This window comes from Oncorhynchus masou, chromosome 5 (genome assembly GCF_036934945.1).
Source record: "Oncorhynchus masou masou isolate Uvic2021 chromosome 5, UVic_Omas_1.1, whole genome shotgun sequence".
NCBI lineage: Eukaryota > Metazoa > Chordata > Actinopteri > Salmoniformes > Salmonidae > Oncorhynchus > Oncorhynchus masou.
This window is the reverse complement of record NC_088216.1, coordinates 45,464,985-45,479,006: the sequence shown is the minus strand read 5'-3', so window position 1 is coordinate 45,479,006 and position 14,022 is coordinate 45,464,985. Positions and strand designations below refer to the sequence as shown.

The following is a 14,022-nucleotide window of genomic DNA, read 5'->3' as shown; positions in this document are numbered from 1 at the left end:
GCCTAAACGTCTCCAAAGTGACACGACATTGGAAGGAACCCATGTGGCGAGAGGCCTTGCTGACAGATGATATAACTGTGTAACTAAGGGGTTCAGCAGCACGTGCTGAAACCATTGCTACACCTCGTGGACATAGGCAGCAACTAAACAAAATGTCAGCTTGGACATTTTCTTAACACTCACTCATCTCAAGTCGTGCTGGCTGGGGCACAGGGCCACAGCAAAGGCCCTTCGATTCTGTCGGTCTCTGGCCATCTTCACCGTGGCCCTGCTCTACTGATGTGTCTGGAGCGCAGTCTCGACTCTCCTCTGCCATGTTGTCTTGGGCCTCCCCCGCTTACGTCTGCCCTCTGGACTCCAGAGGGTATTCCTCCTTAGGAAAGTCTCCAGCGGTGTCTCAACATATAAAAGCTCTTGTAACGATCCTCGCTATAAGAAGCATGTTACAATTCCCACCAAGTGGAGGAGTTCCTATTGGCGCGAAGCGTAAGTAAGGTGTTTGCGTTCCGCGCCTCAGCGGGTTCCGTTCGTAACACTATTCAAATCAGAGGATGGTCGCGTTCTAAACTCAGTCTGCCAAGAGGATAGAAGTCTCTTTGTGCAAGTAATGGAATAAACACAGTCAAAGCCAAGCTCCATGTGATATGTTTTTATCTCACCAAATATATGACCCAGAGCATCCACCTATGGCATGATGAGAAGTGAGTGAGGTCAATAGTGCTTCTGTGGAGTTCATTGTATTCATGTGACTAGGATTATTATTATTTTTAAACACTTCTGTTACCACTGATGCTGAGCTGACAGATACATATGTACAGAAACATACAAACTGCTTACACACACACACACATCTCATGCTCTCAAACATTAGAATCTACATTTAGAGATCATTTACAGATAAAAAAAAAACAAAAGTAGATCTCATCCATTCATTTACAGGATCTCAAAAGGGGATACAGTATATCCCAAATTGCACCTTATTCCCTATATAGTGCACTACTTTTGATCAGAGACCTAACGGTAGTGCATTAAATAGGAAAGAGGGTGCTATTTGGGACGCATAGTACGGTACTGCCAAAGCATAATACAAGCAAGCAAATAGCAGTAAACCAGCCCTTCTTAACAGGAAAGAGTCACATAACATGATCCGACCAACTCTAAGACTTCCCAGAAGCTTCCTGTGTCCCTCACAATCAGTTGTCACACCTTTGTGTTCATTAGGCACCAAATGGAAGAAAAACAGACTGAAACAGGGAGGAACTATCTGGAATTGCAAACACTCATTTTCATTTGCAAAACATTCATAAAGTTTGCCGCCGCGTGCCTAATGAACACGACCCAGTACACAGTGTGATGGCACAGACAGAGGTCCTTTTACATGGGAGACTAGGAGTGCATCCCAAATGGCACCCAATTCTCTATATAGTGCCCAACATGTGATCAGGGCCCATAAAAAAGTATTGCACTATGTAGGGCTCTGGTCAAAAGTAGTGCAGTAGGGAATAAGGTGTCACTCAGGAACACAAACATACAAAATTACTCTTCTGCTTACAGTAAAGCAAACCTGATTAAACTAATCAACAGATGGTCCATTGGAGGAAGTCAGAGACTGACACAAATACAGCAATATGAGTCCTTTTCTCCCTGACGTCACAGGACAGTGTCATGAGTGCAACAAGGGTTTTTGTATTTTCTCTGCTGCGATTGGTGATCGGTGATTCCGAGCAAACACTTCCTGGGGGTCACTGGCGCTTGGCCTTGTAGGGTCGCGAGCGTTTCCTGCGGTCTGGTTTCCTCTGTTTGTGTAGACGGCCGATGCTCACGCCCTGGCGACGACGCACAGAGATATTCTGCTCGACCAGACTAGCCAACATGCCTGGAGACAGAAGGAGAGCGAGAACTTGTAAAATTGGTTACTGTAAAATTGCCTATGATCTAGTAAAATGTTATCACAATTTTCTACAGGAAACCATATTAAAAACACTTGTCAGAGAGGAAGATGTGGAGAGAGTGTACACCATTATGTGGACTACTCTCAGGCAGTGTGGGTCCCTGACTACACAGTATGGAGGTTAAATATAGAACAGGGATTAGCTAATAAACAGAGAGAGACTAAAGACTGGATGTGTTCATGCATGACATTGCACCTTTAGTTCTACCAAGGGTAAGAGTTGAGGTGACTGTACCTTCTTGGGCCAGCATGGATATGAAGGTACAAATGAACTCGTCATAATTATGGGTCCTTCTCTGGTCATCGATCTGGTCAAAACACAGTTGAAACATTTTCATTAACACCCACACAGCTTTGGATTCCTGTGACCAAACTCAATCATCCCACTACTTAGGAACTTGATTAGAATGTACTCTAACCTTGTATTTCTTCCTCTTCTCCACCTCCTCCTTCAAAAACACTTCATAGTTGGCGATGTCAGCCTCCACACATTTCAGCAGAGCAAGCAGCTCCTGCAGGAAAACAAGAGATAGAGAAGAAAACTGGCTGACATTTATGAAACAGCAAACTGTTATATACAGCAAGTCAACCTCTAGCTCAAATTAGCTATTAGACACACAATACAGTGAAAGACGATGAATTTGAAAACAAAAAAAGGCATACAAAACGAGAGTGGAAAACAGGACAATAACTCGAAAGAAAAAAAAAGTGAAAAAAAGGATTGAGGAGCCATAAAATACAGAAATCTCCAGAGATGTTTCTAGCAAGTGAGAGAGAAAAGAAGAAAAAAAAAGACTTACTTTAGGAGAGTATTTCTCCCCTGAGGGCTTGTTGCTTCCAATGGTTTCCGTGGAGATGATCTTTTCCTTTCTGGGTTTGACGTCTTTGCGCTCCTCCTTCACCTCCACCGATGGTCCCTCCTTACCATCCTCCTTCACACCTTCCCCCCTTCCTGCTGGGTTGCTTCCTTGCTCTTTTACCTTCTCTGGAGTGCCTGCCTTCTCTCGCTTGGAGCCCTCAGGTGGTGTATCAGCTGCACTGGCACAGAAACAACATCTATTGAGCAATAAACCCCAACAAATATTCATCATTGCACACTGTATAAAAAAATAAAAACATTCTGGACCCCCCCCCCCAAAAAAAAAAGGGTTTCTTATTAGACAAGTTCAGGAAGTTCCTCCCCGTTTGTCCATTTTCTTTCGTTTAGTTTGCAGTGAATATGTCCCAGCTATCAACTTGCCATCAGATTCAGCTAATAGGAATGTGCATCGATCCCTTTCAAGACGATTTGATGGACTCCGGATGCCCACATTTCCCACGTCGAATAGCGTGAGGCCACAGGGTTCTTCTCACATTCTCTATTTCCCTATGTGGGAGCATTGCAAATCGAACCGTAGGTTGGGGTTTTATACCTGGTTACATTGAACAACACAGCAGCTTTTCAGCATATTTTGTTATTTCTTCAGTTGAAGTCGGAAGTTTACATGCACCTTAGCCAATTACATTTAAACTCAGGATTTCACAATTCCTGACATTTAATCCTAGTAACAATTCCCCGTCTTAGGTCAGTTAAGAACAGAATAATAGTAGAGAGAAGGATTTATTTCAGATTTTATTTATTTCATCACATTCCCAGTGGGTCAGAAGTTTACATACACACAATTAGTATTTGGTAGCAATGCCTTTAAATTGTTTCACTTGGGCCAAACATTTCAGATAGCCTTCCACAAGCTTCCCACAATACGTTGGGTAAACTTTGGTCCATTCCTCCTGACAGAGCTGGTGTAACTGAGTCAGGTTTGTAGGCCTCCTTGCTCCCACACGCTTTTTCAGTTCTGCCCACAATTTTTCTATAGGATTGAGGTCAGGGCTTTGTGAATGGCCACTCCAATACCTTGACTTTGTTGTCCTTAAGCCATTTTGCCACAAATTTGGAAGTATGCTTGGGGTCATTGTCCATTTGGAAGACCCATTTGCGACCAAGGTTTAACTTCCCGACTGATGACTTGAGATGTTGCTTCAATATATCCATATAATTTTCCTTCCTCATGATGCCATCTATTTTGTGAAATGCACCAGTCCCTCCTGCAGCAAAGCACCCACACAACATGATACTGCCACCTCCGTGCTTCACAGTTGGGATGGTGTTCTTCGGCTTGCAAGCCTCCCCTTTTTCCTCCAAACATAACGATGTTCATTATAGCCAAACAATTCTATTTTTGTTTCATCAGACCAGACGACATTTCTCCAGAAAGTACGATCTTTGTCCCCATGTGTAGTTGCAAACCGTAGTCTGGCTTTATTATGGAGGTTTTGTAGTAGTGGATTCTTCCTTGCTGAGCGGCCTGTCAGGTTATGTCGATATAAGACTTATTTTACTGTGGATATAGATACTTTTATACCGGTTTCCTCCAGCATCTTTGGCTGTTCTGGGATTGATTTGCACCTTTCGCACCAAAGTATGTTCATCTCTAGGAGACAGAACGCGTCTCCTTCCTGAGCGGTATGGCGGCTGAGTGGTTCCATGGTGGTTATACTTGCGTACTATTGTTTGTACAGATGAACATGGTACCTTCAGGCGTTTGGAAATTGCTCCCAAGGATGAACCAGACTTATGGAGGTCTACAATATTTTTGTCTGATTTTTTGTCTGATTTTCCCATGATGTCAAGCAAAGAGGCATTGGAATACATCCACAGGTACACCACCAATTGACTCGAAGTATGTAAATTAGCCTATAAGAAGCTTCTAAAGCCATGACATCCTTTTCTGGAATTTCCCAAGCTGTTTAAAGGCACAGTCAACTTAGTGCATGTAAACCTCTGACCCACTGGAATTGTGATAGAGTGAATTAAAAGTGTTGGAAAAATTGTGTCATGCACAAAGTAGATGTCCTAACCGACTTGCCAAAACTATAGTTTGTTAACAAGAAATGTGTGGAGTGGTTGAAAAACGAGTTTTAATGACTCCAACCTAAGTATATGTAAACCTACGACTTCAACTGTACATGGACTCCGATAGGATTCATGAACGAGATGTTTTAGTGCGTTTTGGTTTGAACTTGAGAGCGAATCGGTGGGATTCGGCTTGATACGATTCGATGCATCAACATTTGTTGCATAAACACATTCACTTTCCATTCTAAATTCAAATCTGCTGCTGATAGAGCTCATGAGTTGGGCCTCTCTGAGCTGCATCTGTCCGAGAGGGCTGTGTGTGTGTGTAAATTACATATGTCTATGGTGTAGGTACTATGTAGGCACTTGAAACATAAGGGAGACTAGGTACTACCAGATTAGGGGGGGGGGGGGGGACAATGTAGCCAGTTGCTTGTCGCCCCACTTTGACTCTGAAATCATCACCCACTAATTAACTAGTCATTTTTGCAGATTAAGTGTTTGAGCTAGTTATGCATCAATATTTTTCCAATTAACATATAGCACACTTTAGATTCCCCCCCCGTTTTGACGTTTTTAACTGTGTGATCTCTTCTCCTCTGCTTCCGCCATGCAGTGTGCAAGTGATTGCTGCCCTCACTATGGAATTATCAACTAAACCCTGTATATCTAAAAATGACCATATGCACTTAGTGTACAAAACATTAGGAACACATGCTCTTTCCATCCCTTATTAATGTCACTTGTTAAGTCTACTTCAAAATCAGTGTAGGTGATGGGACGCATCCGATGTTGAACAAATCAAAATAAAATCTATTGTTAGCAAGGGACAGCCAATGAGAGTTGTGTCTCCTGTAGTTTACATCTATTCCGGTAAAACACAATTTAACAGTGCATAGATAACTATAACCTAGCAAATTATATAGGTTGTTACTCAACTAATACAGCCTAATATCATGCAAGATCAAGAACAGGTTGCCTGCCTGGCGTTGGTCAGCGTGTGAAGCTGGGCACAGTGTGCAGTTTGACTAGGCTACCGATATCGCCTGGGGTTGTTCTGCATTCAAAATTAATTGTAGACCAATGACTGGCAACACAGTTACACGCAGGTCGACACTGAAAGATGAGGTATTTTCAGAAGGTAAAAATAAGGTAATATGAGCAAAACATTTTAGTCAACCGGCGATTTGTAACGTTTGAATCGATTTTCTGACTGATGCATGCTACATTTGGATCGGTTTGTGGGCCGATACACTTGTTTCTTAAACATTTGAAATCTGGGGCCGGTGCGTGTCGGTGAATCGTTACATCCCTACTAGTTACATCCCTACTAGTTAACGCACTGTTCAGCTCTTGCATCTCCAGAGCTGTGTCAGTCCGGTATTAGAGGAGTATAATCCAGGTGTTAATATGGCTTATGTAATTAGGTTTGAAGGTAAGCAGCTACTCTTTGATAATTCATTTATGATGATAATCTTAAATCAGAGTGCCCATGTTCGCTCCCCATCTTGCACACACACACACATCCTCACCGGGTGGCGGTACAGCATATATAACGCCGTCCTCCTGTAGATGCAGCAGGGCAGTGCTGACGGAGGGCCCCAGCTCTCTAACAGCCCGGTTGTGCCTGGCGTCCAGCCTCAGTAGACCCTCATCCTCCCCGAACAGCACCCGGGACAGGTGGGACGCCACAGGGCTGGAGGGTCGCGTGGCCGCCTGGGAGCGAGCCGGGGAGCGCAGTGGCGAGTTGAAAGCGCTGCCGATCTCCGAGGCGGTGTCGGTGCTCTCGTTGCTTGGCGTGGGCGAAGGCTGCGAGGTGGCGGTGATCACGATGCCCCCCGTGCGGCCCTCGGTGCGGACCGAGAGGGGCGTGGCCAGAGCATCCTTCCTCTGGACTTCCTTCTTGAGTTTCTCGGCCAGGACACTCAGCGCCAGCTTGGTCTCCACGCCACCGCCGCCTGGACGGCCCGTACGGGAACGCAGGCCCGCCTTCCGCCTGAACCTAAACACACATGAACATATGCGAACATTCAAGTTACAGAGGGGAACATTTTGGACTCAATGTAAAATGTGGTATAACGCTTTTTAGTCTGAATAACACCATCACCTCAGGCCTTTACCAAAGTCTTAATTGAAACATCAAGCGATATGAAGCTGAGCATAGAAATATAATGGTACTAGAATAGAAAGAGAGTGACCATAGCACTAGAATAACTCTAGTTGTGTGGAGCTGACCTGGTGGGTGTGCCTGCTGCTGTGCCAGTTTCTTCCTCCTCATCGTCATCAACATCAGAGAAGGGGGGCTGGTTTGCGCCAGGGACCCGGGGACGACCCACTCCTGTCACCCCTGCCGCAAGGTCCTCCTCCTCCTGTCAATCACAGAACAACCAATCACCTACCTTGTCACGGCAAACATATAGTATTGGTCCATGGGGCCGAATCCTAACTCGAGATATGCGTACGCAAGTCAAGCCTGTCGTGACAATCCATCACGCATTGACGTTAATGAGACTTGTGTGTGAAAATTTGAGTTGTCACATTGTAACCCATCCCTCTCCTGCTGACCTGCATGGGGGACTTGGCGTAGTTGTGGTTGTCCAGGAAGGCGGGCAGGCGCGGGGCGATTAGGGTGGCGCTGTTGACAGGCTGCGTGGCTCCCACTCCCCCCGCTGGGGCGGTTGGTTTCCCCATGGCCTTCCCCTTGCCTGAGGGGCAGGGTGTCGACTGGGACTGGGCTGTTGCAGCGTCCGCAGAACAAGGGGAGAGACAGTCATTAACTCATGGACATCAGTGGAACTGTTGCAGCACATCATAACCTGAGACAGGATGAACCCCGAATGGCATCACAATCCCTTCATGGTGCACTACTTTTTGACCAGCACCCATACGGCTATGGTCAAAAATAGTGCACTACATAGGGAAGAGGGTGCCATTTGGGAGACAATGACAGACTCACAGAACCATTTCTCATGTCTATAAAGATAATCTACATTGGGGTGGTTGGAGCTGAATGTAATACCTGTGGGAGGAGTCTGCTCGGCCCCCTGTGATGTAACAGGTTGAGGCTCTGCCTCTTCTTTTTTGATGGCAGGGGGTGTGTCCTCTGAAGGGGAGGAATCCTGCTGCTTTCTGTCCTGGACGAGCTCTGGCTGGGTGACCCGGATCAGCTGGAGAACAGGTGACATTCATGTCAAGTCAATTGGACACACATGGTGTATTGGTCTGGGTGCATTCGTTTTAGCTCGCCAGGGGCACTGGCTGGGTAGAGTTGGCACATTTTAGACCATTCTAATGATCCTAAAGTCAAATCTCTGCTTAACCAGGACAACGGGCAAGCTAAAAGGAACACACCCAATCAGATACACACACACACACACACACACACACACACACACACACACACACACACACTTTCTCACTGGGGTGTATCAATTGGCTCCTCTGTGTGGGTTTCCTGACCTGCTGTAATCCCTCCAGAACCATCTGTCTGTTCCTCTTGAGGATCTCTAGTTTGGACTCATACTTCACCCTGCGGTCAGGAACCACTGCCATCAGGTTGAAGCGGATATCATGGTATGGCTCTCTGAGAGGCGAGAGAAAGTGTGTGAGTGTGTGTGCACGCGTGTGTGTATGCGTAACATCTCATTCAGTGTTACTGAGGCAGGAGATGGGCTCACCCAGCTGTGGCCAAGCCAATCCTCTCCATGATGACACGTCGCGCCTTGTCCGTCCACTCCTCCTCCTCTCCCCACGGCCCTGAGAGCGAGAGAGAGGCGGAGGAAGAAATGTTTAGAATTGACTCTCCCCTCCCCATACTGCTTTCATCCCGAGCCCATGTGGTCACCCTATGGCCCTGGCCAAGAGTAGTGGACTACATAGGGAATAGCGTGCCGTTTGAAAATGAGCCACTGCAGTCTCACAGTATTTCGTCAAGGGTTGTATTGCCACACAGTAGATTAGAGAAGTCATAGTCATGTGCTTCACATGGCATTACAGCGCTATGAAGACATGAGGCCAGGGGTTATTCAACTTTTTCAGCCTGGGACCCAAATGAAAAATTCTGTGTTTTCCTGGACCCAAGCTTATGAAAACATGGCCCTATGCGTAAATATCGGTACATTTCATTGACCTTATGCCTAAAACAAAATAGACAAAAACAAATAATTGAATGAAATACCAATGTATAGTTGAAGTCAGAAGTTTACATATACTAAGGTTTGGTTTTCAACCACTCCACACATTTCTTGTTAACAAACTATAGTTTTGGCAAGTCGGTTAGGACATCTACTTTGTGCATGACACAAATCATTTTCCCAACACTTTTAATTCACTGTATCACAATTCCAGTGGGTCAGAAGTTTATATGCACTAAGTTGACTGTGCCTTTAAACAGCTTGGAAATTTCCAGAAAATTATGTCATGGCTTTAGAAGCTTCTGATTGACATACTAATTGACATACTTTGAGTCAATTGGAGTTGTACCTGTGGATGCATTTCAAGGACTACCTTCAAACTCAGTGCCTCTTTGCTTGATATCATGGGAAAATCTAAATAAAATCAGCCAATACCTCAGAAAAACAGTTGTAGACCTCCACAAGTCTGGTTCATCCTTGGGAGCAATTTGCCAACGCCTGAAGGTACCACGTTCATCTGTACAAACAATAGTACACAAGTATATCGACATAACCTGAAAGGCCGCTCAGCAAGGAAGAAGCCACTGCCATAAAAAAGCCAGACTACGGTTTGCAACTGCATGGGGACAAAGAAAGTACTTTCTGGAGAAATGTCCTCTGGTCTGATGAAACAAAAATAGAACTGTTTGGCCATAATGACAATTGTTATGTTTGGAGGAAAAAGGGAGAGGCTTGCAAGCCGAAGAACACCATCACGACCGTGAAGCACGGGGGTGGCAGCATTATGTTGTGGGGGTGCTTTGCTGCAGGAGGGACTGGTGCATTTCACAAAATAGATGGCATCATGAGGGAGGGAAATCATGTGGATATATTGAAGCAACATCAGTCGGGGAGTTAAAGCTTGGTCGCAAATGGGTCTTTCAAATGGACAATGACCCCAAGCATACTTCCAAAGTTGTGGCAAAATGGCTTAAAGACAACAAAGTCAAGATATTGGAGTGGCCATCACAAAGCCCTGACCTCAATCCTATAGAAAATCTGAAAAAGAGTGTGCGAGCAAGGAGGTCTACAAACCTGACTCAGTTACACCAGCTCTGTCAGGAGGAATGGGCCAAAATTCACCCAACTTATTGTGGGAAGCTTGTGGAAGGGTACCGGAAACATTTGACCCAAGTTAAACAATTTAAAGGCAATGCTACCAAATACTAATTGAGTGTATGTAAACTTCTGACCCACTGGGAATGTGGTGAAAGAAATAAAAGCGGAAATAAAATCTACTATTATTCTGACATTTCACATTCTTAAAATAAAGTGGTGATCCTAACTGATCTAAGACAGGGAATTTTTACTAGGAAATTGCGTAAAACAGAGTTTAAATGTATTTGGCTAAGGTGTATGTAAACTTCCGACTTCAACTGTAAATAGTAATTAATGTTTATTTTCCTCCTTTAAAAACACTCCTACATATATGTCTAGGTTGGAACTGTTGCTCTTAAAATACAACAAAAAATATTCTGACATGGAATAAACTGATTGATCACATCACACAGATGTAGACCAGAAAACAAACATACACACACACACACACAGACAGAGGTGCATGGCTGGTTGAAGATTTCAACAAGCAGGTCTATTCTCGGCTCCGTTTTTGACAGTGCAACTCGGAGGTCATACTCAGCATTGAGTCCGTTTCTGTACTTGTTTTTTTAAGGATGCCAGAGTGGAGAACCCTGACTCACATCTACTGCTTTCTCAGTCAGGCAGAAGACAGATTCCTGCTGTAGATGAGCAACCCAGAACTGTGCGCGTTTGCCTCAAAAAGCATCTTGCTTTAAAATCAGTTAATTCCAGAATCAAAATGATTACTTGTACTTTAACAGAACAGCTTCAACTTAACTTGCTTTCAATAATAATTTCTATAGTAAGTTGTACAGTAGTCCTGATAATGTTTCATCATCTGTACTGCTACTTAGGGTTGCAGTAGCTAGCTAGTTTGCTTTGGCTAACGTTAGCTAGCTAGCTATTAGCTGTGTCCAAGGGGATTGTTTGAAAGAGAAACGGACATCGACTACTATGAGATAGCACTCCCCTTATTTCTGCTGATCATCACCTGTTATAAAATGACAACAATGCCTTGTAGCTGACTTACTTTTCCCACTGTTGAAGCACTGTTTCCTGAAGCATTCTGCCCTGTTCTGAAATAACTCCCTGGGTTCCTCGTTACATCTCAAAGTTTGTATGAAACCAAGAGAGAAACTCATCACTGCATTTGCATTTCATGACAATTGCGCTCAGTCAAAACTTGTGGCTAGCTTGAGTCCATTGGATGACAGCGGTGAGTGATGGCGAGTGGGAATGGCTGACAGCGCATCATCTACTGCTGAATGACAGCAGCGTGATCTTCAATAAAACTGCAGAAAAAAAGATTGGGTAAACTGCAAAGCACACGGGCATCTCCCTCCCACAGCTGCCAAACTGAGCAGAGACACCGCTGCTCAGCTGAGAGCGCACTGAGCAGAGAGCGCAGTTGCACTTAACCAAATCAATTCCCGTAATTAATTGAAATAATTATACATTTATTCAGGACAAATCGCGAGCCGCAATTAACAGGTCTGCAACCCACTTTGGGTCGTGACCCATACTTTAACGCTGCGCTCGGCTGTCTCAACGTAAGTGAGCAGTACTACACTGCTTCCCTTAGTCCATCACAGTGTGCAGTCTCACCGTGGTCAATGGGGTATGCCTTGAGGCCGTCTAACTCAAACAGTCGGTCTTTGATGGGCACGTAACTGACAAAGTGGAACGCTTCCATGGTCCGAACGGCACTAATCCCATTCTGCTTCTCCGGCAGGTGCCTGGGCTCCGGTCTCCATGGAAACAAGAGAAGGAAGAGGCGGAAGAATCAATCATGGGTGGCAGTCACATTTGTACAAATCAGGGTTGTATTCATTCCTGCACAACGTAGACAATGTTTTGCAACAGCAAATGAAAACAACTGTTTCTAATTGGAAGATTTCAGGTTGGTACCTCTCTGTTGTTTCAGCCTTGTTTTTTTTATGTGCCTACTGAATAAAATCTAGTTGTAGTAAGGGGCATACTCAATAGGGAGGGACAAACGCAGCAGCACCTACCTGGCATGGCTGTTGTGTGCTTTGGCCAGCTCTGGGGCATTTCCAATGGCATAGCCTTTACTCTGAAAGAACACAAAAGAATGCAATGTAACATTTGATTATAATCATAACACCACAGCAGAAATTGGAGAGAGGTAGGTGTGTGTGTCCTCACCTCTGGACCGAAGCCTTTAGTGAAGGTCTTCATGCGGCTGAGGGTAGTGCCCAACTCAACCCCACTACAGTTCAGGAGCACGCTCAGAAGTGCATGGGTGGCGCAGGAGTTGGGGATCAGCTGGGCACAGAAAAAAATAACCATGGAAAGGAACTCAATGAGAGAAAGAAAAGAAAAACAATGCCTTCCTCTGACACAGTAGGAAATGATGGAATGCACCACATTCTGACAACAATATAGCCTCCATGCATGCAAATCACTATTACTGCAAACTGACTGGCCTGAATCTTATAGTCAAGGATTAAAACAGACTCACCTGGTGGGCAAAGAACATGTCATTAACAATGTCATCATCAATGACAGACGTCTCATCCACCAAGGTGGAGACTTTCCTCCTAGACCTTCGTTCCTCAATCCACTTGAACAGGAAGATGAAGCCATAGACAGGACTGGGTGGGAGACAAGAGTCAAGGAAATCAGATAGCTGTCTACATATTTGGGTTTATACACTAGTAGGCCGAGGCTATATATACTGTAAATATGGGCTGTAAATATGTTGAGGCTTTCAGAGAGTTTGACACGGTGACAGTGGCTTGATGACCATTGCTCCATACCTTGGACACTTGCTTTGTAGGTCGTATATCTCCTCCACCTGAACCCCCTTCACGCCTACATTACAAACACACATGCAGAATACACAAAGGGATACTCAAACTACATGGTGCTCACACTTATCCAGTACAGGTTTACTTTATCAGCCAACCTGTCAAAACAACTCACCAAAATCCTCCACCAAGAGCGTGAATAGCCCTGCACAGAACCATAAGAAAACACGTTAATTGAAAATGTAACAATGGCATCGATCATACAAACAGAAACATTGAAGGTAATTCCTCCTGCTGGTGCAACTAATGAACAATGTAACGTTATTGTACTAACTAGTGTGGAATTGATATATTACAAGCTACAGTAGCTAGCTAACTTATAGCCCTGCGTATAAATCTATAACGTAATTTGCTATTACATGTATTGTGTTTACTGGCAGTAAAACATATTGAGACGATCAAACATTCTGATTGCAGATTAGATTATATCTGACAAATAATTGTTCGCTAACGTTAGCAGCTAACGCATTAGCTTCTTACCCGGGTCACTCTCGAGTTCCAGCCACCCTTTGTTCATTTTTGTATGAAATTACAGTCCATAGACATTTGGCTAAGTACTGAGCCAGTCCATATTCACATAACCACTACAAAAGTTGTACCCAATTAGCTAACGGAACGAAGACATATTCATTTCTAACACAAAAGAACGACAGCTTGGACGCTTTAATTGCACGTCATTTATGTGTGACTTCGATATGGTCGAATTCAAGACTACTATTCTTCTTCGATTAGGTTTAACGGCGGTTGGCATCCAATAAATGTTGCATTACCGCCACCTACTAGACTGGAGTATAACTCCCTTATACTTTGCATATAAAAAATGTTTCTCCCCCCCAAAGAACATCAAAAAAATAAAATACAACAAATACCCTACCATCTAACAGTACACTCCCCAAAAAATAATACCATACTCCACTACTTAAATATATTTAATCCTACTTCAGGCCAACAGTCTGAAAGGATGGGACACCACCCCTTCACACCCTGTAACTCTTCTAATGTCAAATCCAATTTTATTGGTCACATACACATGTTCAGCAGATGTTATTGCAGGTGTAGTGAAATGATTTTCAGTAAGATTGGATTTTTGGA

General features: G+C 44.3%; 1 protein-coding gene across 1 annotated transcript; it reads right to left on the bottom strand.

Annotated features, from left to right (window-relative positions):
* Positions 1-634: 634 nt before the first annotated feature.
* On the bottom strand, positions 635-13,620 carry LOC135539667 (ubiquitin carboxyl-terminal hydrolase BAP1-like). The gene is made up of 17 exons (XM_064965701.1): positions 13,411-13,620; positions 13,046-13,075; positions 12,880-12,934; positions 12,582-12,714; positions 12,266-12,385; positions 12,112-12,173; positions 11,705-11,847; positions 8,525-8,603; positions 8,307-8,430; positions 7,867-8,014; positions 7,413-7,582; positions 7,083-7,216; positions 6,380-6,849; positions 2,752-2,984; positions 2,371-2,463; positions 2,187-2,259; positions 635-1,876 (listed from the first exon to the last, which is right to left on the bottom strand). Exons 1-17 carry the CDS (start codon positions 13,445-13,447, stop codon positions 1,743-1,745), a joined length of 2,238 nt encoding a protein of 745 aa, XP_064821773.1. The 5' UTR covers positions 13,448-13,620; the 3' UTR covers positions 635-1,742.
* Between the last annotated feature and the right edge of the window lie 402 nt (positions 13,621-14,022).